Source organism: Archocentrus centrarchus, unplaced genomic scaffold (assembly GCF_007364275.1).
Source record: "Archocentrus centrarchus isolate MPI-CPG fArcCen1 unplaced genomic scaffold, fArcCen1 scaffold_40_ctg1, whole genome shotgun sequence".
NCBI lineage: Eukaryota > Metazoa > Chordata > Actinopteri > Cichliformes > Cichlidae > Archocentrus > Archocentrus centrarchus.
In genome coordinates this window covers 1,518,755-1,541,611 of record NW_022060266.1, presented here as the reverse complement: position 1 = coordinate 1,541,611, position 22,857 = coordinate 1,518,755, and the positions used below count along the sequence as shown (strand labels likewise).

Here is a 22,857-nt window from a genome sequence, read left to right as displayed (position 1 = left end):
AAACAATTTATTAAAATAGTCACTATTTCAAATATGTAATAAATTGCACACTATAAGCTTAGTGTTTGTAATAATGTCAAATATGTTGACGTCATATTACAAATCAGCATTGTGACTGTCATGGAGGATTTTTTAAATGCAAGTTTCCTAATAAAGATCTCTATTAGACACTTTACACTAACACGGTGGGCGAGCCGCTGCAGGAGCTTACAGCGATGAAATGAGATTACTGCTGAAGAGACAGAGGTAGTTCAGTGTATGCAGGAGTCAGTAGAAGAAATGTATGAATTTATTCTCAGTCTTAATGTTTCTGAAAGCGCTCATCAAGTATAACCCGTTCAGTCACCGGGAACATAACTGGGATAAGCTTTAGCTCCACGCACTAATCCCAGCACAGGCGTTCAGACGCTGCTGCAGTGACACTGCTTATGTTTGTAATAATCATTTAAAAAGTAATAAATAACGAATTGATGGATTGAGTTTGGGTAACAGTATTTTTCCTCCCCCTGTCGGAGCTCTCGGGTACTGCTCCCGGTCTGTTGCCTATTTTAGTCATTTCCTGTCAGCTGTGTGGAATGTGTGACGTAGCCCCCATCAGCGCGTTCAGCCACAAGTTCTCCAGAAACGATAACGGGTCCTCTTACTCTGCTGCCAGCGCTCGTCCCGCTGCTGCTCTCGGTGAGTAAAGAAGCGTTATGCTGTCCGTGCTTTGACAGGATTCATAAAGTTATATCCAGCACAGCCGCGCAACTGTATTCATATCTGTTTTTCCATGCGAGCGCTCCCAGTGCTGCAGCTGTTGCAGAGGGAGGATCTGGAGCTCTCTAGTCCTCTGAGCATTTACACTCACATGTGGATGAAAGCGTTATGAGCTACTGTGAGTTGTAACGTGTTGAGGGTGTAATCAGACTAATGCAGCATAGACTATATTCTGACTGGGGTCAGTTATAGCAAGTCTTACTCCTTCAGTGAGAAACATGACGGGGTGACACTGAGACCCTCCCCACAGAGTGGCAGGCAGGACATGCAGCTTTCAGCGTCCAGTGCTGAACAATAAAAACTTGCTTGGAGCTGTGAAGCGCTTATTTTTTGTGCCAACACTTTGCATGAGTTAAACTTAAAACATCACACAGTGGCTCCACACATTAAGTCACTTTACCAGGTCTGTCATAGATAAGAAACCAAAACAGAGTTTATTTCTGTGGTATAGTTTATGTTCATCAGACTGGGCAGATATCAGACCATGTGACGCTAATGATGGATACAGTTCCCAAGAGGACTTAAATATGTTTATGTTAACATGAGCAAGTGCATTGCATCAGTTGTGTTAGGGAACAGCACCGATATCCAATATTTTCATATGGGGGGGGTCCAACATTTGAAATAAAGACAGTCTTGTTTTGGTTCAGCTTTATTAGATAAGATATTGTCCTTAAATAATTTTGATCAAATTCTTGCAGGACAAATGTGACACTGTCATCTTGTTTAAAAATGTCACTGAAAGCTAAAACCTCTTACTCTAACTTTAACATGCACTTACATATCTGATATTTACTGAGGATCACCAACTTTAATGTTTTAATTTTATTTGTGTGAAAACCAGGTCATATTTAAGTTAAATCAGAAAATCCTTTTTAATTCTGGATAAAAATCCCACTTAACTAAAAGCAGGAAATGTGCTGGTTTGGTCCCTTTAACTTGGATATTATTACTAAAATTGAAGGATGAGTGGAAGTGATTTAAACATGTACATTTATGCATTTTATACTTCAGTATTTCTTCTGAAATGTTAATATTAGCATACACGTACTTTAAAACATACTGCAGCAGAGCACTTAAGTATACAGTTAGTTTCCATGTTACCTACAAGCTTTGAGCAGTTCATCGTCCCACATTCATTTTCACTCCCCCCCCCCCCCCCCCCCCCCCCCCCCCCCCCCAAGTGTTCAAGGTGGCCAAAGGATGTCTACCCCAGATGTGCCCCCCCTCCTGTTTACCACGCCGTCCTCATTCCCCTCTGCCACTCCAGTGGCCCCGTCTGTAGAACTCAATGCCACCACGTGCCAGGAGTGGGAGCAGACCCACCATCTGCTCTTCCATCTGGGAAATTTCTCCCTGCTCTTGGGCCTGGCTGTCCCAACCACCCTGGCTCTGCATATGATCATGCTGCGCCTCCTCCTGACAACAGGTCCGTCCACAGCACATACCAGTAATGGCATCCAGTCCTAATGTAGTGAGGAAGATTTAAGAAAACTAAAGTTATCACATCCCAGGCACTTGCTTATTTTAGCTGAAAGTGAACTGTTAGTACCACACGCTTGTTGACAATGTAGTTTAACATTTTAAAGTTTTATTAGAAGCTGTTCTGCGAACAGGGGGCGGCCCTAAAAGGCAATGACAGTGAAGATAAAAGCAGGATGGAAAAAGCACTTCTGACATGTTTATCTTCTGCTTGGCAAGAGAATGGAGACAGGAAGTATTGGAACTGTGGCTGTAACGTTGACAGTGCAGTTATTTATGTGGCCTTTTGACACAAGCCAAGCAAGTCTCAGAGAAGACTGCTAAAATTTGTAAAGCAACTTTAAAACAGCTTGGTGGTTTATTATCAGACTGATTATTAGGGTGATAATTTATACAAAATGAAACAACTGAATAGATACATTAATGACAGGAGAGTCTTCATTTATCAGGGACCACGTGCACACAAGGAGCTCTCATAGTAAGAATTTCTTGCATGAAAGAAGCAGTTACACAGACTGAGAGCTGTCTGCAAAAAGCTTACTCAGGAGTCTTTGCAGAGCACTCTGATACATGTGAATGCAGCTAAGGCGTGACCTCTTTTATTTATATATATATATATATATATATATATATATATATATATAGATATATAATATATATATATATATATATATATATTATATATATATATATATATATATATATATATATATATATATATATATATATTATAATATATATATATATATATATATATATATATTATAATATATATATATATATATATTATAATATATATATATATATATATTATAATATATATATATATATTGCTTAACTTTAATTTCAGGAGTTTGCTTATCACAGGAGCACTTCCACCCTTCATTGGTCTGTGTAGCAGACTGGTGGGAAAATAAACAACATTTTGAAGTTTAAGCTTATGTATATTGATTCATTCATCAACCAAACTTAAATGAATATTTCTCATGTTAAATATTAAAATGTGATTAAAATGCGATTAATTTCGATGAATTAATTAGAAAGCTTCTAATTAATTCGATTAATTTTTTTAATCGAGTCCCACCCCTAATATATATATGACATATAGACACACACACACACACACACACACAGGGTTCTGTGCTAGGACCAATTCTATTTACATTATACATGCTTCCCTTAGGCAGTATTATTAGAAAGCATTGCATCAATTTTCATTGTTATGCAGATGATACTCAGCTTTACCTATCAATGAAGCCAGATGACACACATCAATTAGTTAAACTGCAGGAATGTCTTAAAGACATTAAGGCCTGGATGACCTCTAATTTCCTGCTTCTAAATTCAGATCAAACTGAAATTCTTGTTCTCAGCCCCACAAATCTTAGAAACATGGTGTCTAACCAGATACTTACTCTGGATGGCATTACTTTGGCCTCCAGTAACACTGTGAGAAATCTTGGAGTCATTTTTGACCAGGATATGTCCTTCAATGCACATATTAAACAAATATGTAGGACCGCTTTTTTGCATTTGTGCAATATCTGCAAAATTATATCATTTCAACATTTGATTGCTGTTCTTGTGATTTCAGCATCATTTCATAGTGATGCTGAAAAGCTAATTCATGCATTTATTACTTCTAGGCTGGACTATTGTAATTCATTATTATCAGGCTGTCCTAAAAGCTTTCTGAAAAGCCTTCAGCTGATCCAAAATGCTGCAGCTAGAGTACTGACAGGGACTAGAAAGAGAGAGCAGATTTCTCCCTTCTTCATTGGCTCCCTGTTCAATGTTCAAGTTAATTTCAATCCAAAATTGAAATTAAAATCTTAAATAATCAGTCCCCATCTTAGTATAGTACAAGTATAGCATAGTACCGTATCACCTCAATAAAGCACTTTGCTCTCAGTCTGCAGGCTTGCGTGTGCTTTCTAGGATACTTAAGAGTAGAATGGGAGGCAGAGCCCCTCACAGCAGATGACCCCCCCTCCCTGAGCCTGGTTCTGCTGGAGGTTTCTTCCTGTTAAAGGGAGTTTTTCCTTCCCACTGTCACCAAGTGCTGCTCATAGGGGGTCGTTTTGACTGTTGGGTTTTCTCTGTGTTGTAGGGTCTACAGTATATAGCGCCTTGAGGTGACTGATTGTTGTGATTTGGCGCTATATGAAAATTGAATTGAAGTGAATCAAATTGAATTGAAGTGAATCAAATTGAATTGAATGAATCAAGTGTAATCAGTCCAATGTACAAGTCTGTCTTTATCAGTGTTGTTCTTTCTTTCTGCTGACAGGATGTGGTTTCTTCATTGCATGGGCAACGCTGTACAGGTGCAACATGGATCTGATGGTTTGGAACGTGGTATTTCTGGTGGTCAACTTCATGCACTTTTTCTTCCTTTTGTATAAGCGCAGGCCGGTGAGTTCAGCTTCAGCATGCTACCTGTGTTTACTCTGAGCATCAGGGGAATGGTGTATGTATTTTTCCTCAGTGTCACTAGCAATAAATCAATATCATCATATCCTCCATCATATCATATGCAGTAATGTTGAGGTCATGTGACAGTAGGCAGGTTTAGTCCTGTTTTATGGTAACAAAATCAGACTAGGACATTTCATTTTCATAATATGGCATCACTTCTATTCCCCCCACATCACTGTGTCTTTATCAGTACACCGACAGTCTGCTTTCACCTGAATCCCTGCAGCATTAGTTTTGTGACAGAGTCTATCAAAGGGATTATTATGTAAGCTACATCTAAACGGACTAGCACCTTCGTATCTGTCCGAGCTACTCCATGAACACACACCTCTAAGGGCTCTGAGGTCATCTAATCAGCTGCTCTTACAAAGACCAAAAACTAGGCTGAAACTGAGAGGTGATCGAGCGTTTGCAGCGGCAGCACCAAGCCTTTGGAATGATCTTCCACCCATATTCGCTCAGCCCAGACGGTAGACTCGTTTAAATCCTTATTAAAGACACGTCTGTTTTCCTTAGCATTTGGCTGCAGTGTAACATCCTATTAGATGATTGCTGACTTCTGATTGTTTTGTTTTAATTAATTAATTTATTATTGCCTTTTTACCCTGTTTATCTCTGTGCAGCACCTTGGTCAACCTTTGTTGTGCAGTCTTTAGCTCACTCGATGAGTTAATTTGCTTGTGGTGTGTGGCTTTGGTGTAAATAGTTTATTTTTATTTATTCAGTTCTTTGAGAATGAAGTTGTATTCACACATGAACCGATAACAGTAGAATCAACAGGAAAGTTGTTCGAGTTTGTCCTTTCTGTCTCTCAGAAGAAGAGACAGGATTTTCTCATTTCCCGGATTTTTGCCTCCTCGGCTCGTCTGGCCCGTGGCTCGGTCTCAGTACGCCATGTTGCAGGGTGTTAACAGGTGTCTCAGTTCCTGAACTGTACCTGGGGGACAAATCACAGCTCAGAGGTGTTTTGTCTTCAGCGTATAAAGAGACATGGCAGCTCCAAGAGTGTGTAAACCATGGTTGGAGCAGGGCTCTTTAAAGAACTCATCCTTTTTAAATTCATATTTCCTTCAGTTAATGAAAATGATCAAACTTTGTAGCCTTCATTATATTATTGGAGGATAATAATGGGTTCTTTAATGCATATATCATTTTAGTGTTTCAGCTGGAGATGATTTTGTACAGCTTTATCATATATTATCAGATTTACTTGTATTGCATTATATTTTGGATAAAAATATTGTACTTTGTACTCCATACATTGACTTTAAAGCTTTACTTTTTCAGATTTAAAATATAAAAGTATCTTATGTCACTCTGTCTGATTCTCCTGGGCCTGTGCCGACCTCCACTGTAGGTGTACTGGAATATACTGATGCCTCATACATGCCCACTTCAGAATAAACTAAACTACCACTCTGAAACTGTTGCTGTGCTCTGTTAGATTAAAATTGACAGGGAGCTGCGGTCAGTCTACAAGAGGATGTTTGAGCCTCTCCATGTGCAGGAGTCTTTGTTCCAGCGGCTCACAGGACAGTTCTGCACCATCCAGACGCTGAAGAAAGGCCAGGCCTATGCTGCTGAGGACAAGACCTCTGTAGATGAACGGCTCAGCATTCTGCTCAAAGGAAAGTATGTGCTATTTGTTTGACCCAGTCCACGTTCAGTACGTCTGCCCAGTAAACACAGTCAGTGCCACAGTTTAAACCCGATAGGTGCTTTTAAAAAGACATCTCTGTTTCTATGGTTAGTCGGGATTTTGACTTTGATTTTTGTGTGGCAGGATGAAAGTATCATACCGAAGCCATTTCCTCCACAACATCTACACCAACTCATTCATTGACTCTCCAGAGTTCAGGTCCACTGAGATGCACAGAGGAGAGAAGTTCCAGGTAAATAACAATGAAGCACAGACCATACATCACAGATGAACCTAGCTACCAGCTCTGAAATAGAAAGCCAATACTAAGTGCCTTTAATATTTTTTTAATGGTCAGCAGTGGGTGCCTCCTCTGGGGAACAGGGATATTCAATAAAGATTTAAGGGGGTCCATTTAACCCCTCTGTTCTGTTCTGTCCTCTCCAGAGTTCTGCATGTTGTCTCCTCGTGGTCTTTTCTGTTTACACACACACACACACACACACACACACACACAACATGTGGGAGGAGTTACAATGCGCTTATTTGAATTCCTGCTGAATACAATATGATTCTCATAACAGCAAAAATGGGGTCCCCATTAAAGTAAAAAAGGATGCTAAAGAAGGGTGCTGTAGGGTGGGGCTGTCTTATGATTGGCTGTCGGGGGACGAAGAATAAGGCCTGAGTGAATTCTGACGTCTGGTTTCAGAAAGCTGAGATCGTGACAGCTCAGGACAAAACAAGACTCAAAACAGGAATGTGAAACCCAGGCTGATTGTAGCTGCATCCTTCTTTTATATGCAGTTTGTGGACAGAACAAACACTTGTTATTGTGTTTGTTTGGCAGGTGACCATCATGGCAGAAGAGAACTGTAAGTTCCTGTGCTGGTCTCGAGAGAGGCTGACCTATTTCCTGGAGTCAGACACGTTCCTCAATGAGGTGTTCAAGTACCTCATTGGCAAAGACATCACCAACAAACTGTACTCTCTGAATGATCCCACACTCAGTGACAAGGTCGGTCCCACTGTCACCAAGCTTTAACAAAGTTTACTGGACCACCAAATCTTGAGTTTATTGTAAATGAAATGGCACGGTGCTTTATGACCGCTATAAGAATGCTCACTGTCCTGATGATGATGTTGCTCATGGATATGTTCTAGGCATTGAAGAAAATGGACCGTCAGCCCAGTCTGTGCTCCCAGCTGTCTATGATGCAGATGAGGAACAGCATGGCGAGCACCAGCGACACCGATGATGTTCTCAACCAGATCCTACGAGGAGGATCTGCTGGATCATCACTCCGTGAGTTTTAACAGGATCTTTCAGTGTGTTTTATTGAGTACACTACAGCAGAGGTCTGCAGATCCCACCATGCAGCTCCAGTGAGTGAGACAGGTTAGGCTCGATCAGTTCCTCCACAAATGTGCAGTAATGTTGAGGTCATGTGACAGTAGGCAGTCTTTGCCCAGTTCACTGAACGATGTCCAACTACATTTTTTTAGCTAGCAAGACACACTATGATCCAGAATGCAGAGAACACAGTTTGTGTGCTTGGTGAAATTTTTTTTTTACTTTTTTGAAGTTCAAAAACTTTTTCCTGTATTTTAAATTACCTTCCCCATCCAACCCACATTCATCCTTTTTCTTCGCTTATCCGGGGCCAGGTAAGGAGGGCAGCAGCCTAAGCAGAGAAGCCCAGACCTCCCTGTCCCCAGCCACCCCCACCAGCTCAAATGGGGGGACCCCAAGGCACTCCCAAACCAGCCGAGAGACATAATCTCTCCAACATCTACTCTGAGCACCTACTCTGGCCGTGCTCCTCACCCTATCTCTAAGGGAGAGGTCAGCCACCCTTCAGAGGAAGCTCATTTCTGCCGCTTGTATTCGCGATCTCATTCTTTCGGTCACTACCCAAAGCTCGTGACCATAGGTGAGGGTAGGAACGTAGATTGATCGGTAAAACAACAGCTTTGCTTTTACACTCAGCTTCCTCTTCACCACCACAGACCGGTGTAGCACCCGCTTCACTGCAGAAGCAGTCCCCATCCTTCTGTCGATCTCCCACTCCCTTCTCCCATCACTTGTGAACAAGACCCTGAGATACTTAAACTCCTCCACCTGGGGCAGCAACTCGTCCCTGAGCCGGAGAGGACACTCCACCCATTTCCAGCTGAGAACCTCAGGCTTAGAGGTGCTGATTCTCATGTCAGCTGCTTCACACTCGGCTGTGAATCGTTCCACTGCGAGCTGGAGACCACCGCCTGGTGAAGCCAACAGGACTGATTATGAACAGAATTGGTCACAAAGGGCAGCCCTGGCCCTACAACATGAACACAGATGAGAAGGAAAAAAGGATGTGTTGAGAGCAAGAATGATGCTGTCAGCTGGAAGCAACACCAGGGAAGAACATAGGGTAACATATAAGAGTGGAAGGAGGTTCATACAGGTAGAAGACAAGGTGGTTTCAGGGGCAAATGTAGCTGGACAGCATTGGGTGACAGTCTGTTGGATGACCTTGAAAATCTAGAAGAGGAAGTAAGTGAAGGCAAAGGTGAGGATTAAATGGTGGAAGTTAAAGAAGGAAGGATGTTGTGCAGACTTCACGGAGGAGCTGAGACAGGTTCTGGGTGGTAGGGAAGAGTTACCAGATGACTGGGAAAGAACAGCTGAAGTGGGGAGAGAAACTGCCAAGATAGTGTATCCTCTGAACCGAGGAAAGCCTTGGACAAAGAAATGCTCGACTATAAAAAGACCATCAGTGTCAAATAATTTGGAAGGATTGCTGTAAAGACTGGATGGATTTATCATCAGTTTACAAAGAACTGCACACCCCTATACTGAAGTAAATGCTGAATAATCAACATGCGCCATATAAACTATAATATAAATCTAGAGGTGCTGAGCACTTGGTACTTAATTATGCCCCTTTTTGACTTTGAAATTGCACAAAAACTTTAACATCGGCCATAACTTGTCTTCTGAATCTAAAAAAGCTGAGCATCGGCACCTCTCAGCAGTGCACCTGTTGACCTATTTATATGAGTCTTAAAGGTTCTTCTTTGGTTCTTTAAGTACTCTTGGCTGAACAAATAGTCACAGGGTCATTGTCAGTAGATTGTATTATATATAAAGGCTTGACCTTAAATGATATGCAGACAGTATTTAATTAATCAACCAGAAGTTAGTCATTTAATATGTAACCATTTTGAGGGTCAATTTAATGCTCCTCATATAGCATCTCTGGAATTAGGAACATCAGAAAGTCATGTATACCACGTACTGTATGCAAGTGGGTTTTTTCACACTGTGAACATGGTTTCAGAAATCTTAATATCACAACACATATGTCAGTGAGCTTTCTTCCTCTGTCTTCCTTTGGTTCTACTCCAGAAAAACAAAAAAAAGTTTTTTGTTTTTTTTTCCCCAGAATTTTGTTAAAAAAGCTAAACTTTTCAGATATTCAGTATTCACTGCATACACTGCTCCAAAAATTAAAGGAAGCGTTTTTAATCCGAGTTCAGCATCAGTCAGGTAAACCTCTGGGATACTGATGTGGTCAGTCAGTATCAGAGGGGGTCCTTAATCAGTTTCAGCTGCTTTGGTGTTCATGAAATTACCAGCAGGGGCACTAGAGGGGCAACAATGAGACCCCCCCCCCCCAAAACAGGGATGGTTTACAGGTGAGGACACTCACAGTTTTCCCTCCTCATCTTTTCCCACTGTTTTTCACTAGTTTTGTATTTTAGCTACAAAATGACCTCCAGCAGTCACTGGTGTGAATGTCTCTGACCACACAACCAGAAACAGACTTCATGAGGGGGGCCTGAGTCTCCTCCAGTGGGCGCTGTGCTCACTGCCCACCACCGTGGGGTCTGACTGCCATTTGCCATAGAATAGCAGAACCTGTGCTTTTAACAGCGAGCAGGTTCACCCTGAGCACATGTGACAGACAGTCCTCCCTGTCTTGTCTTCAGCTGCTTCAAATGCTGCTGCATGGCCTTTAACTGGAACACATTACTCCTGTTTTATCCTCACTGCACTTAGTTCACTTTAAAATTCTGGATGTGCCAAGGACACGGGGGGGGCACAGCTTTTGCTGTGGCAGCTCCCACACTGTGGAATTTGCTGCCATTACAGATTAGACGGGCCTCTCCACTGGCCATTTTTAAATGCCACCTCTACTTGTGTTTTATTGACGCTTTTATTTTGTGTTGTAATTTTGAATATTCTCTTGTTCTGATGTGTTTTTGCCCCATGTTCAGCAGCTTGTTCAGTGGTTGCTGTTTTTAAGAGTGCTTCATGAATAAAGTTGGCTGGGCACTTTGTCTCCATGTGCTGCTGAAGGTCTTCATGGAGATGCCAGTTTCCTTTTCCAACAGAATGTGAGATACTAAATTAGTTAATTTGGGACTTTTAGTAGTTATAAGGCATAATCATCAAAATGAAACAAAAAAGTGATTAACTTTACATTTTATGCTCCAGAGTTTGAACATAGTGCTTTCAAGTTGGTCCAGTTTAATATATGCACATATTTGTACAATTCCTCAAAGCAAAGTAAATGGTAAAACTACTATTATGCATACACATATTATGTATATATTTCAGTTTGTTTAATTATTGATATTGAAACAGTTTTTTCTTTTTAATAAGTTTGGTACAGTTGTTGTAACCCAGCATTGAGCAGTGCAGCATGTGACAATTAAAAGCCACACATTAGCTCAAAGTAGCCTTTCATTATATTCAGTCTCCATCTATTTTCTTTCTTTAATTACAGCTTCCTCTGTCTCTCCTCACTCTGTTGTTGGCACTGCTGCCTCTCTCCCTGTGCAGCAGCCTGTTGTGACTGCAGGGGCTCGTTACGAGCTGTTGGCAGTGCAGCGGCCCTGACCGCTAACATGTTGGTTAATTTGACGCATTTTGCTGCATCTGTTTCTAGTTTCTTTTTTTTTCTTAGCTTTTCAGCTCCATCTTTTTGCTTTTGTTTTTCCATCTTCATAAACCACTTCTTCCACACGAAGCTGTAGTGTGTGTGATTTAAGAGATCTGATTGGGTAATCCAGTGTCCGTAATGAAAATGAACAAATGGGCTGCTGTCAGTGCTTGTAGGGGTGGTGAGCAGTGGCCCTTCAAGCCAGTTTGCAACCTGTATTAACAAAGGAAAAGAAATTATACTCACCCATCAGTGCCCAAGTGCATCGGCCTGCCGGGCAAATACCCATATGCCAGATTACCAGTCCAGCCCTGGTGCTGCTATTCTAGGCTGGACTATTATGAGACGGGGGTTTCTTTCTGATATTGTAGGGTCCTTACTGTACATCTTAAAGCAGCTTGAGGTGACTGCTGTTGTGAACTGGCACTATATAAATAAATTAAACTGAACAGTAACTGTTAGAGGCAATGAGAACACAGTTGTTGAGCCCCTACAGTTCACAGTGCAGTCGTGCCCTGCTATATCGCAGTTCACCTAATGCAGACTCACAGATTTTCACCCATCATGGGGGTCTCTGGAACATTAACCTCCCCCTCGATAGGTGAGGGAGCTCTGTACCTGTTCATCCATCATGGTGTGCTGGGTTCTGAGGTGTGCGTCTGTTTGTAAGGTTGCATGGCAATAATAATCTACTTCTGTGAATTGTTGTAAGTGGGTGAGAGTGAGCAGCTGATATATCAACTGATCCTGTTCTTTTTTTTTTTTTCTTTTTGTAGAAATGTCACCTGGTACGAAGTCCTCCTCAAAAATGAAGCCTATAGACGAAGGCATCGAGGATGACGTATTTGAAGAATCTGCTCCAGCTGATCACGTGCACAACACTTCCACTGAGGAGGTGTAGCCAGCAGAGGGAGAATACACTGGATCAGAGGGGTGTACTACCAACAAAGCTCTTTCTTTGTGTTAGCTGGGTTGGCAAAGCCTAAAACCCAGTCAGAGAGAACAGTTATGATGGCAGTGGTTCTCAACCACTGTGTTAAACCAGGCTTTTACTTAAGGTTGTGTGCCTACTAAAAAAAAAGGTCATCTCACATGTCATATGTGAGATGATGATGTCTCACATGTCCTGTAATTTCCCCATTGTGGGATCAATAAAGTGTCATCATCATCATATGACTCCTCCTCCACACAAAATGATCCCTGTGAGTGCTGCCTACTGGAATCAGAAAGGTTACAGCTGATGGTGATAAAAATCTATAAAGAATATCAAAAATCTCACTAAAATGTAACACTGTTGCAAATAAGACGAAACTCTTTAATCTGCTGATTTAGCACACAGAGTGTGAACATGTTTAATGGAGTTAATATCTGTATTTTAACACTGAGTGTGCTCTCAGTGGTGCTGTTTATTTCTAATGTGAAGGGTGCTTATTTAAACGGATTTAAACATTAAAGGTTAGGATGTCCTAATAAAGCAGATGTTAGTTTACCACCAGATCAAAGTGAAATGAATTTTACTGACTGAACTGCTACTCTTGGTGTGTGTTCGGTGTGCTGGTAGCTGCAGTTCCAGCAGTGTAAAAGAGACTTGGCAGCAGATTAGAATGCAGTATAAAACATTTATACATTTTCTGCATCACCAACTGATAACATTCAAATTCCAGTAACTATGCGATGCATTTAAAAGATTTTAGGGATCAGTGAAACATGGCGTTTCCAACAGATTTTAACCTGAAACTCTGAATTTAACCTGCTGCTGAACAGGTTAAGTTAGCACAGTGATTTAGACAGGTAACTCGCTAATCCGTAACATAATCTCACATCATAGGACATCCCTCTGATCCATATTCTATCAACTGTTTAGCACACTAGATTGTGATCAATACACTGTGTGGCCTTTAAAGACATGTTTGTCTACATCACTTAGTTTGTCCACCACTTTTTTTTATTGTTATCTCTGACTTTAGCAAACAAGGTTCATATATTATGTCATATTACATTATATTCTCAATTCTCTTCAGAATCTTTGAATGTGATTTGCAATTATGTTTTAAGTCTGACACAGAAACCAGAGCATTTTATTATTCAGTAAATACAGTACCAGTCAGTACCAGTGTGTCCAAACTGGTACCAACTGGTAAGTGAGGAGTCTTGCTCTGATATTGTTTGAACTGTGATATCCTTAGTTTGTTTTCATTGTTGTGTATTAAATGTATGTGAACAGTTGCATGTGTGTGTGTGTGTGTGTGTGTGTGTGTGTGGTCTGTTGTCTGCTTTTCCAGATTTATAAAACCTCCACTAGTTCTAGTTAATTATGACAGCTGCCACGTGTAATTCATATCAGTTACATTAAATGTGATGAGTAACAACAGTGATGATCTTTTTGTTGGAGGCAGCATCTGAACTGGACTTAGTTCTATTATACTAACCAGCTACTAACCAGCAAGTGTGTTATTAGAGCAGTAGGATTGGGGGTTTGGAGTCATGCTAATTAGCTAGTTGGTTGAATTTTTTTTCTGGCTAGAACCCTGACGTGTGTAAACAGTGATATCACATAGGTAATGTCATTGTTTTTACACAGGTGGACCTAATATAGTTCAATCAGACTTAAATGATTTTTGGTTAGTTTTAGTTGGGCTTCATTATATGTGTTTTATGACATAAATTAGACAATGATATTTTGTTTTACAGTGACAACTCAAAACAACAAGTGGTGCTGGTGTAACAATGCCAAATCTTTGGTAATATTGTTTGCAATTATGTCCTGTCTCCATCTGTTATTTTGTGTTTATTTATGTAGAATTCCACTAAATTGATTTATGCATTTAGTTTACCTGACAGGTAACTCCGGTTGGTGTGTGGAACCTTTTTTGTTATTGCCCTCTGTACCCCTACCTTTATTTTTAAGGGGCAGTTTCACGCCTCACCTTCCCCCTTTTCCTGTTGCATTCGGCGGGAGCGGGGCTTAGACTAATTAACTGGGCGACATTGATTTATCCCAACTTCCGTCAGGTATGTTTTGTATTAAGTGATGTTGTATGAGGGAAGGGACGTGAAAGAATCTGTGTGGCAGCCGTAATAAGGACTGTTCCAGTTCTCCAAATACTAAGGAAAGAAACTTCAGTACTTCCTTTATTGCCTCCTTTAGCAACTTTTAGCTTTTATGCTGCAACCATCCTTTATGAAAGGAGAGGAGAAAATGCCATCCCATAATTCATTGCAACAGACCATCTGACCATTAATGGAAACAATCAAAGTGTCACAGGTCATGTAAATGTTATTTGTAACTGGATTTTCCATTTCATGCCATAATGCAGATATACTTTGAAGTTGTAACAACAGCCTTCTAAACACGGCTGAATCTGAACGTCACATTTCTGTAATAAACACTACGCGTTAGAACATAGATTCATGTAAGCTCTCTCATGACCATGAGCTATATTAACTGCTCAAAGTATGTTTAAGGCTCTGTATAATCAGTTAGTAAGGTTCACTGTTGTATTGCAGATTTTGAGATTATCCTAAATTAATTTTTACTCCAGGTCAGCTGGAATAAGTGATTTTTACTTCAGTCATAGAAATTCTAAACAGGGAAGAGGAGAGAAGTCACACTGGATTACAGCTGCCAAACAAGATGTTCATAAGCTATGGGACGATTTATTAGCAAGGAATGAAGGAAAATCAAAATGTTTTTTAATATAAGAAATAACTCTTGATAGAAATTGCTGAGTACTGTGCAGAGGATTAAAACTCAGTGGAGCTCAGGATTTATTCAGAGGAGAGCTGCATTATTACAAAATGATCCACCATATAAACCTGAAATCTGTGGAACAGCTGACCTGTGCACCAAACATTATTTTCCATCAGATCACAAACTGTTATTATAGCAACATTCAGGCTAATCTAACACACACAATGAATAGCTGGATTTTCAGACATTTCACTTTTAGTCGTTGCAGATTCAACAGGGAGAAAAAGAAGCTCAGTTCAGTCAACTTTTGCTCTGTTTCATGAAAACACCAGCAATACTGAGGAGCAATGAGTGGGCCTCGCCTCTAAAGACTCAGCTAGCCCTGTGGCTGAGGAGGTCGGTTATGAGCATACTCCATCCAGGCTAGGTGTGAGCTCCATGTGGTCTGGTTGCCAGAGGTCACACATCGGAGATCCGTTTTCAGTTCCTGGTTGAGTTGCTCCATCTGGACGTTGGTCTGCAGATGAATACTGGATAAACTGACCTGAGCACCGAGGGAGGTGCAGAACTCCTTCCAAATGTGAGACATGAACTGTGGTCTTCAGTCAGAGACAATGTCCAGGAGAATACCATGGAGTCAAAAGACACGATCGGTGAGAAGCCAGAACGTCTCAAGTGTGGCAGGTAGCTTGGACAAGGCAATGAGATGAGCAGCTTTAGAGAAACGGTCAGTTATTGTCATGATGGCAGTATTATCTGAGGATGATGTCAGACCGGTGATGAAGTCGATGGAGATATGGGACCAGGGGTGACCGGGTACCAGTAAGGGTCTGAGCAAGCCAGCCGCTGGAGTGGAGGACACTTTGTTTTGGGTGCAGGTGTTTATGTATTCTTGGACATCCCAGGCCACCAAAACAGTCTTTGAGGAATGTGACTGTCCTACAGACGGGATGACAGGAGAATTGAGCTCTGTGGGCCCAGTGCAAGACTTTGGAGCAAATTGAAGATGGTTTTTAACTGTCACCAAGACATCATCTGCATAAAGACATATTTTGTTTTCCACACTCCCTATTGTCACCCCCTCCAACCCTGCCTCCTCTCTGATAGCCTGAGCCAGTGGCTCAATAAAGAGGTTAAACAGTAGTGGGCTTAATGGGCAGCCCTGCCTACATCCTCATTGTAATGCTATTCAATTTGAAAGCTTCCATTAATTTGAATTCTTGCTGTTGGGGAAGAGTAGATCTTTTTTTTACATTGAATAAATCTTTCGCATAACCCAAATCTCTTCATTACCTGAAACAGGAACTCCCACCCTACCGTATCATACGCCTTCTCGGCATCTAGGCTGAGAAGGACTGCACTTGTTTTCCTTTAGTTATATGGTCAATAATATGAATGGCCCTTCTTACACTGTCATGTGTTTGTCTATTACCAATGAAACCCATCTGATCCTCATCTATCAGAGAAGGCATCAAGATACTCAATCTCTTAGCTAAAATTGCGGCATATAATTTGTAATCTATATTTAACACACTAATTGGTCTGTACCCTTTAGGATCTGTTTTGTCCTTCCCCACCTTTGGTATGACCGATATAAATGCCTCTCGCCATGATGGTGGAAGGGCACCACCTCTCAGAGTATGGTTAAAAGAGGCCATTAATAATGGGAGTAAGGGTCCCCTCATCCCCTTATACCACTCCGGAGGGAATCCATCACAGCCTGGTGACTGTTGGTCCTAAGACTTGATATTCCCTGGTCAATTTCGAACAAACTGAAGATAGGATGTCGAGGTGGTCAACAGGGCCAGTTCCTGGGTCTGGTTCATCACGTGGGGCGGCTCGCACCAACGACTCAATTTCTCAGGTGAGAGATACGATGACATGAGATACAGGTATGATGGCTTCTGTTTTGGAGGGATGTTTAGGCTTGGTGAAATGGCAGGAGAGAGCGTCAGGATTGGTGTTGCGGGACCCTGGGCAATAGGAAACTGTGAAGTTGAACCTGGAAAAAAATAATGCCCACCTAAGCTGAAGAGCATTTAGTCTTTTGGCTGTTTGAATGTATGAGAGTTTTTTATGATCTGCCAAACCAGAAACAGCTACTCTGCTCCTTCCAGCCGGTGTCGCCACTCCTCCAGCGCCAACTTGACCAGCAGCAGCTCCCGGTCACATATATCATAGTTTTGTTCTGCAGGAGACAAGCGACGGCAGAAAAAGCATAAAGGGGTGCATTCTGTCATTAAAACTTTGAGATAACACTGCTCCTATCCCAGAATCCAAATCTACTTCTGTAATGAACTGCAGAGACGGTTCTGCTTGAGCAAGTATGGAAGCGGTTGCAAACAGCTGTTTCAGATGGTCAAAAGTTTCTTGAGCTGTGAAGTTCCAAAGAAAGAGTTTCTTGGGAGAAGTCAGCATAGTTACTGGTGAAACCACACGGCTATAGTTCCTGATGAAGTGCAAACCCTAAAAACTTTAATTGCTTGTGGTTGGAGGGAACTGGCCAATTGACAACTGATTTTATCTTGACAGGATCCACCTGAATGCTGTCTTTCTCAATGATGTAACCCAGGAAGGAAGGGAAAAGGGCCAGATCTAGTTCTTTTATAGCACTCAAAGAGCTTTATGCTACACATTTGCATTCACCCAGTCACACACACACATTCATACAAGCACTCTTATAATAATAATAATAATAATAATAATAATAATAATAATAATAATAATAATAATAATAATAATAAAATAGCTGTTAGACAATTGCAAAGTGCTTTTTACAAAAAAACAAAACAAAAAACAAATGAGGAAAAATTTTAAAACATTAAAAATGTTACACCTGATTTGTGGGGTTTTTAGCTTTGGATATATCGCACATATATCATTCTTACCTTTGAATGATAATTAGCAGCAGTAATGTACGTCTTTGTTCATATCTGCCCTGCTGTCACCTAATAAATGTGACAGTGTGACGCACAGCTGTGTGTGTGTGTGTGTGTGTGTGTGTGTGTGTGTGTGTGTGGGGGGGGGGGGGGGGGGGTAAAAATGAAGCCCGAATTTTTTCTGTTTTTTATGATTGTTTAATATTTACTATTTTAATCAGGCCGAAACATAAATATTTATTCAACTCTGTTCCAAACGCCATCTGTCTGTTGTAATTGCTGGGAGTCTTCTAGAATAAAACGAACATATTTTAACATGTTCAGTAAGCAGCACGTGTATACATGCATAATGTTTTTATCCAGAAAGCTGAAGTCTTTAAAAACATTTTTTTTTAAAGAAATGTTTCCAGAGTACTCTAGCTATTAGGCACCGTGGGCAGTTTCCATGGTAAATATTAATCACAGTGAATTTAAGCTGGGAGACGGTAAAAACACTGGAGTTGAGCGGTGACGTCATCAAGTACGCTGGCGTCCTCCCATAGTTGGGAAGTGCGCGCTCCCGTGTGAACTTCCCAAGTACGAACGTGCGGAGCCCGGATCTGTCCTTCCAATCCGGGGAAAAAGAGGACGCATCTGGAGGAGCCTTCGCCGCCTCGCTGCGACGAACTCGCCCTTCAAAGGATGCAGCCCCTGAATTTAGACACGCCTAACAACATCACCCATAGTGCAGAGCGTTTCAACGTCATCACAACAGGAAGTACGACAGGGCGGTAATATTGGTCAATGAGCAGATACAGAAAAATTAAGCGCAGCCTCATAAATCAGTGTGTCTACCAGAGAAACGAGTTTCTTTGCGTCCGCGCCAATGGAAGACGCCAAGGAACAACACAACCCCGTTAGAAAATAATAGAAACGACGACCGAGGCTTTGTTCCCAAAGTTCATCCCTGTGGACCGTTCATCTATGATGGAACGGGCGATGGAGCAAATCAACGTACAGCTCAACCGGTTGACCCGGTCTCTCCGCCGGGCCAGGACCGTGGAACTTCCGGAAGGTAGCGATGCAGGATGTTAAATCATTCCTGTAGTAATTTAATCATGTGTGTATTGATTTGAATGCAGATTTGTGAAGACACTAATGCTGCATTAGAAAACGACTTTACCCTTTGTAAAGATTCTCCCCCCAAATTAAGGGGAATTATGGTCCTACGTCATTTTAAAAACAGTACACAACATAAGGCAGAAAGTCTAAGCGTTCCATTCATGTATTTGTAATGAGCCAGTTCAAAACAACAGTTCTCTGGAGGTGCTTTATATTGTATGGTCAAGGCCTTACCCTGTTTCAGCGAGAGTCCCCAACGATCAGAGGAGCCCCCATGAGCAGCACTAGGTGAGAACCAGGTTCAGGGAGGGGCAGCCACCTGCTCTGACTAGACATGGGACACAACACCAAGTACAGGCAAAGTAGACAAAAGTTAATGACATAGAACTGTGGCAGATAAATACATCAGGAGCCCTGACAGCCTGCCCAGGGTGTGCCCTGCCTCTCGCCCTATGATTGCTGGGATAGGCTCAGCCCCCCCCCCCCCCCCCCCCCCCCCCCCCGACCCTGAAAAAGGTGAAAAGAAGAAGAGAACAAAGAAGGAGCTGCAAAAGAAATTCTCAGGGCATCATGGCAGCCTGAACTTATAGCAGCATAACTAAAGGGTGGTTCATGATCACCTGATCCAGCCATAACTATAAGCTTTATTAAAAGGACAGGTTTTTAAGCCTAATTCTAAAACCAGAGTGGGTGTTTCCAGAGTCCATCATTTTAGGATGTAAAAAGGATTTTAAGCACTGAAAAAGATGTGTTAGGGAATCAACTTAAAAGTACATAGTTTCAAGAACGGCCACTAACACACTTTTATACAGACTCTTGCAGGAATTACAAATATAGGAAGCAGCAGTCCTTCTCCACTTCTAGATACTCTAGGCTTAGTTGGTATCTATCTATCTATCAAAAGGCAAGTTCATTTAAAACAAAGGGCTATAAATCCTTTGGGTCTTTAGCAGAAATCACCTTTAAAACTTGTTGTAAATGTTCAGGATTGAAAAAAGTAACTGTAAAGTAAATGGACAGGTTGTTATATAGTGCTTTTCTACTCTGCCTGAGCACTCAGGCTGAGTAGTGCCTGAGCACTACTGTGGGAGTGGAGCAGTGGGTAGGCGCTCACCTTGCAGCTGGAAGGTTGCAGGTTCGAGCCCAGCGTTGTGTCCTTGGGCAAGACACTTAAACCACATTGCCTAGTGCTGGTCTCTGGCTGCATGACCGCAGGTGCTCGTCTCTGGATCTGGAACGATCATTTTGTTGTGTGCCTTGTGCGCACAATGACAATGAGTTGAATCTAACATCTAACAAAGCACTTTATACAACATTTCACCACGTGTGTCTAAGTGCTTTCTATTTAACATTCACGCTCCGATGAACACATTAGGAGCTACTTGGGGTTCAGTATTTTGCCCAAGGATACTTTGGCATGCAGCCCGGAGCAGCCAGGAATCGAACCGCCAACATTCGTATCAGTAGATAATCTGCTCTACTTCCACAGCCACCCAATGTGACTTTTGAAAGGTCTGTTGTTGGGATGCAGATGGCTGAGGCTTCAGTCACAAAAGGGACTGAATTAGTTAGTTTTAATTCAAATGTAACATGTAAGGAAAAACAGACGACCAGCTCGTCCTCGCATGACTGAGTGTGTGAGTGCAGGATGTGGTCAAGCCATCATCAAGAACAGAGAGGTTGGTACCACTGAGAGAATGATAGAGCAGTGATTCTCCAACTAGGGGGAACAGGCAAAAAATATGAAGTGACACTAAGGTGAATGTGATTTTTTTTGGGGGGGGGGGACAACAATTTGCTGGTGAAATCACTCTGAACTTCAGTGATGATCCCTTTTTTGTTCCTAATGATTGAATAAAACTGGGATGTGGAGTGTGAACTGGTCTGCAAAGGTTTAAAGGAAGGGCCACTGCTAAGTTGTTCTAAGAGATCCTGTTTTTCCCCCAAATATTTCTATGCTGATGTGTTGTTTTTTTCATCACTGGGCATGAAGGCTGACCCCTTGTCAGAGCTGAATGGTTTGATGAGGATGAAAATGATCTAAATCATATGCTGTCACCTGATTTCAGCCCAGCTTAAGTCCTCTGGGGCATTTGGACTGTGTTAGACATGAGTGAACATCTTTTGGAAGAATTGTGTTTCAAAGGCGTTTCGGGAACACTGAAGCTGTTCTCATGGTATGTGGTGGTCCAGCGCCTTACTAAGGCACCCTCGGTTGGTTTTTTTTTGATTGGCCCACTTCTGTTTATAGGAAGTGTAATGTCTTTATCAGCTGTTAGTTTTGTCTGATATTTTCATTTCTGCATTGTTTTTCACTCCATAGACAATGAGACTGCGGTGTACACACTTATGCCAATGGTCATGGCTGACCAGCACAGGTACATATCCAACCAGACTGTATGCCATGAGTTGTGTATTAGTTTTGGCTGACTGTGCTTGCAGTAGAATACGTGTATTGTGGTATGTCTACTTGCTTTGAACAAGTTGTGTTTTCATCTGCCTCTGCGCATCTTTTACCACTGCAGAGCTAAAGGGAATGGTTGTTGTTTCCAGAAAAAACGTTTTTCCATGTTCCCTCCTCACTCAGGTCAGTGTCAGAGTTGCTGCTCAACTCCAAGTTTGATGTGAACTACGCTTTTGGACGAGTGAAGAGGAGTCTGCTGCACATAGCTGCCAAGTAAGATGCAATTTACTCTCTTCTTGTTTTAAACCTCTAATTAATATCAAAGGTACTTCTCACATTAGATCTGTAGTTTACTGAATATTAAAGAGATTTCTTCAGAGTAGAGCTGCAGCTATTGATTATTTTAGTAATCAAGTGTTCTTTCGAGTATTCCATCGATTAATCGAGTAATTGGAAAAGAAATACTTTTGCCTTATTAACCTTATAACGCAGAACATTTTGAATGTGGCACAGCGTACTTCAAAAGTGACACTGTTCTTGGACTTCCAGCAGCAATTACCATAATGACCGTATGTTGTGTGTGAAGTGCAATTTCTCAGCTTTCAGACAACATTTAAATTTTTCCAATTGGACAAACGGTTGCAGAATTACAATAATTAAAAATTCCTTTGATCAGCCCACTCAGCGGTGATATGCTCAGTTTTAAACAGCTGTTCACGGCAGGTAAGGGTACATAATGGGTGCTTCAGCAGCGACTGCCAGTGACAGCAAATTGGGAGGAGCGATACGAGGAAGACATGTGGGAAATGGCGACAGGCCGGGACTCGAGCCTGCGCCGCCCGCACCGCTATGTGGCATATGTATGTGGTTGCCTGCTCAGCCTCTGAGCCACCCTGGTGCCCATGTCAGTGTGATAGGGTTAATGAGCAATAATGAATATTCAAAAGAGAAAAAACAAGTCTTTTAAAATGAACTGTTCATTGGGTTCCCTTTTAGTAGTTGCAATTGAAGTTTTTAATAGTTTAACTGCATACAACATGTCAGAAAACAAAACCCTTTGTATTTATGTCCTATAATAAAATCATATTAAAAACAGCTTCTTAAATGTAAAAATACACAAATAATCACAAGTTCAGTAATGTCAATATAACATATATCCATCCATCCATCCATCCATCCATCCACCCACCCATCCATCCATCCATCCATCCATCCATCCATCCATCCATCCATCCACCCACCCACCCACCCACCCATCCATCCATCCATCCATCCATCCATCCATCCATCCATTTTCTTCCGCTTATCCGGGGCCAGGTCACGGGCGCAACATCCTAAGCATAGAAGCCCAGACCTCCCTCTCCCCAGCCACCTCCTCCAGCTTGTCCGGGAGGACCCCATGGTGTTCCCAGGCCAGCTGAGAGATATAATCTCTCCAGCGTGTCCTAGGTCTGCTCCAGGTAGGACATGCCTGAAACACCTCACCCAAG

The 22,857-nt window shown here is 41.7% G+C and overlaps 2 protein-coding genes across 2 annotated transcripts in view; both read left to right on the top strand.

Annotated features, from left to right (window-relative positions):
* Positions 1 to 583: 583 nt before the first annotated feature.
* On the top strand, positions 584 to 13,518 carry popdc1 (popeye domain cAMP effector 1). Its single transcript, XM_030724649.1, has 8 exons — positions 584 to 678; positions 1,944 to 2,188; positions 4,532 to 4,656; positions 6,164 to 6,351; positions 6,503 to 6,611; positions 7,209 to 7,376; positions 7,523 to 7,664; positions 12,069 to 13,518. Exons 2-8 carry the CDS (start codon positions 1,963 to 1,965, stop codon positions 12,191 to 12,193), a joined length of 1,083 nt encoding a protein of 360 aa, XP_030580509.1. The 5' UTR covers positions 584 to 678; positions 1,944 to 1,962; the 3' UTR covers positions 12,194 to 13,518.
* A 5,307-nt stretch (positions 13,519 to 18,825) lies between these two features.
* hace1 (HECT domain and ankyrin repeat containing E3 ubiquitin protein ligase 1) overlaps positions 18,826 to 22,857 on the top strand; it is a 62,575-nt gene continuing 58,543 nt past the window's right edge. Inside the window, exons 1-3 of the mRNA XM_030724720.1 lie at positions 18,826 to 18,916; positions 21,287 to 21,341; positions 21,551 to 21,640. Coding sequence (XP_030580580.1) covers positions 18,826 to 18,916; positions 21,287 to 21,341; positions 21,551 to 21,640 — 236 coding nt within the window. The remainder of the gene's footprint in view (positions 18,917 to 21,286; positions 21,342 to 21,550; positions 21,641 to 22,857) is intronic.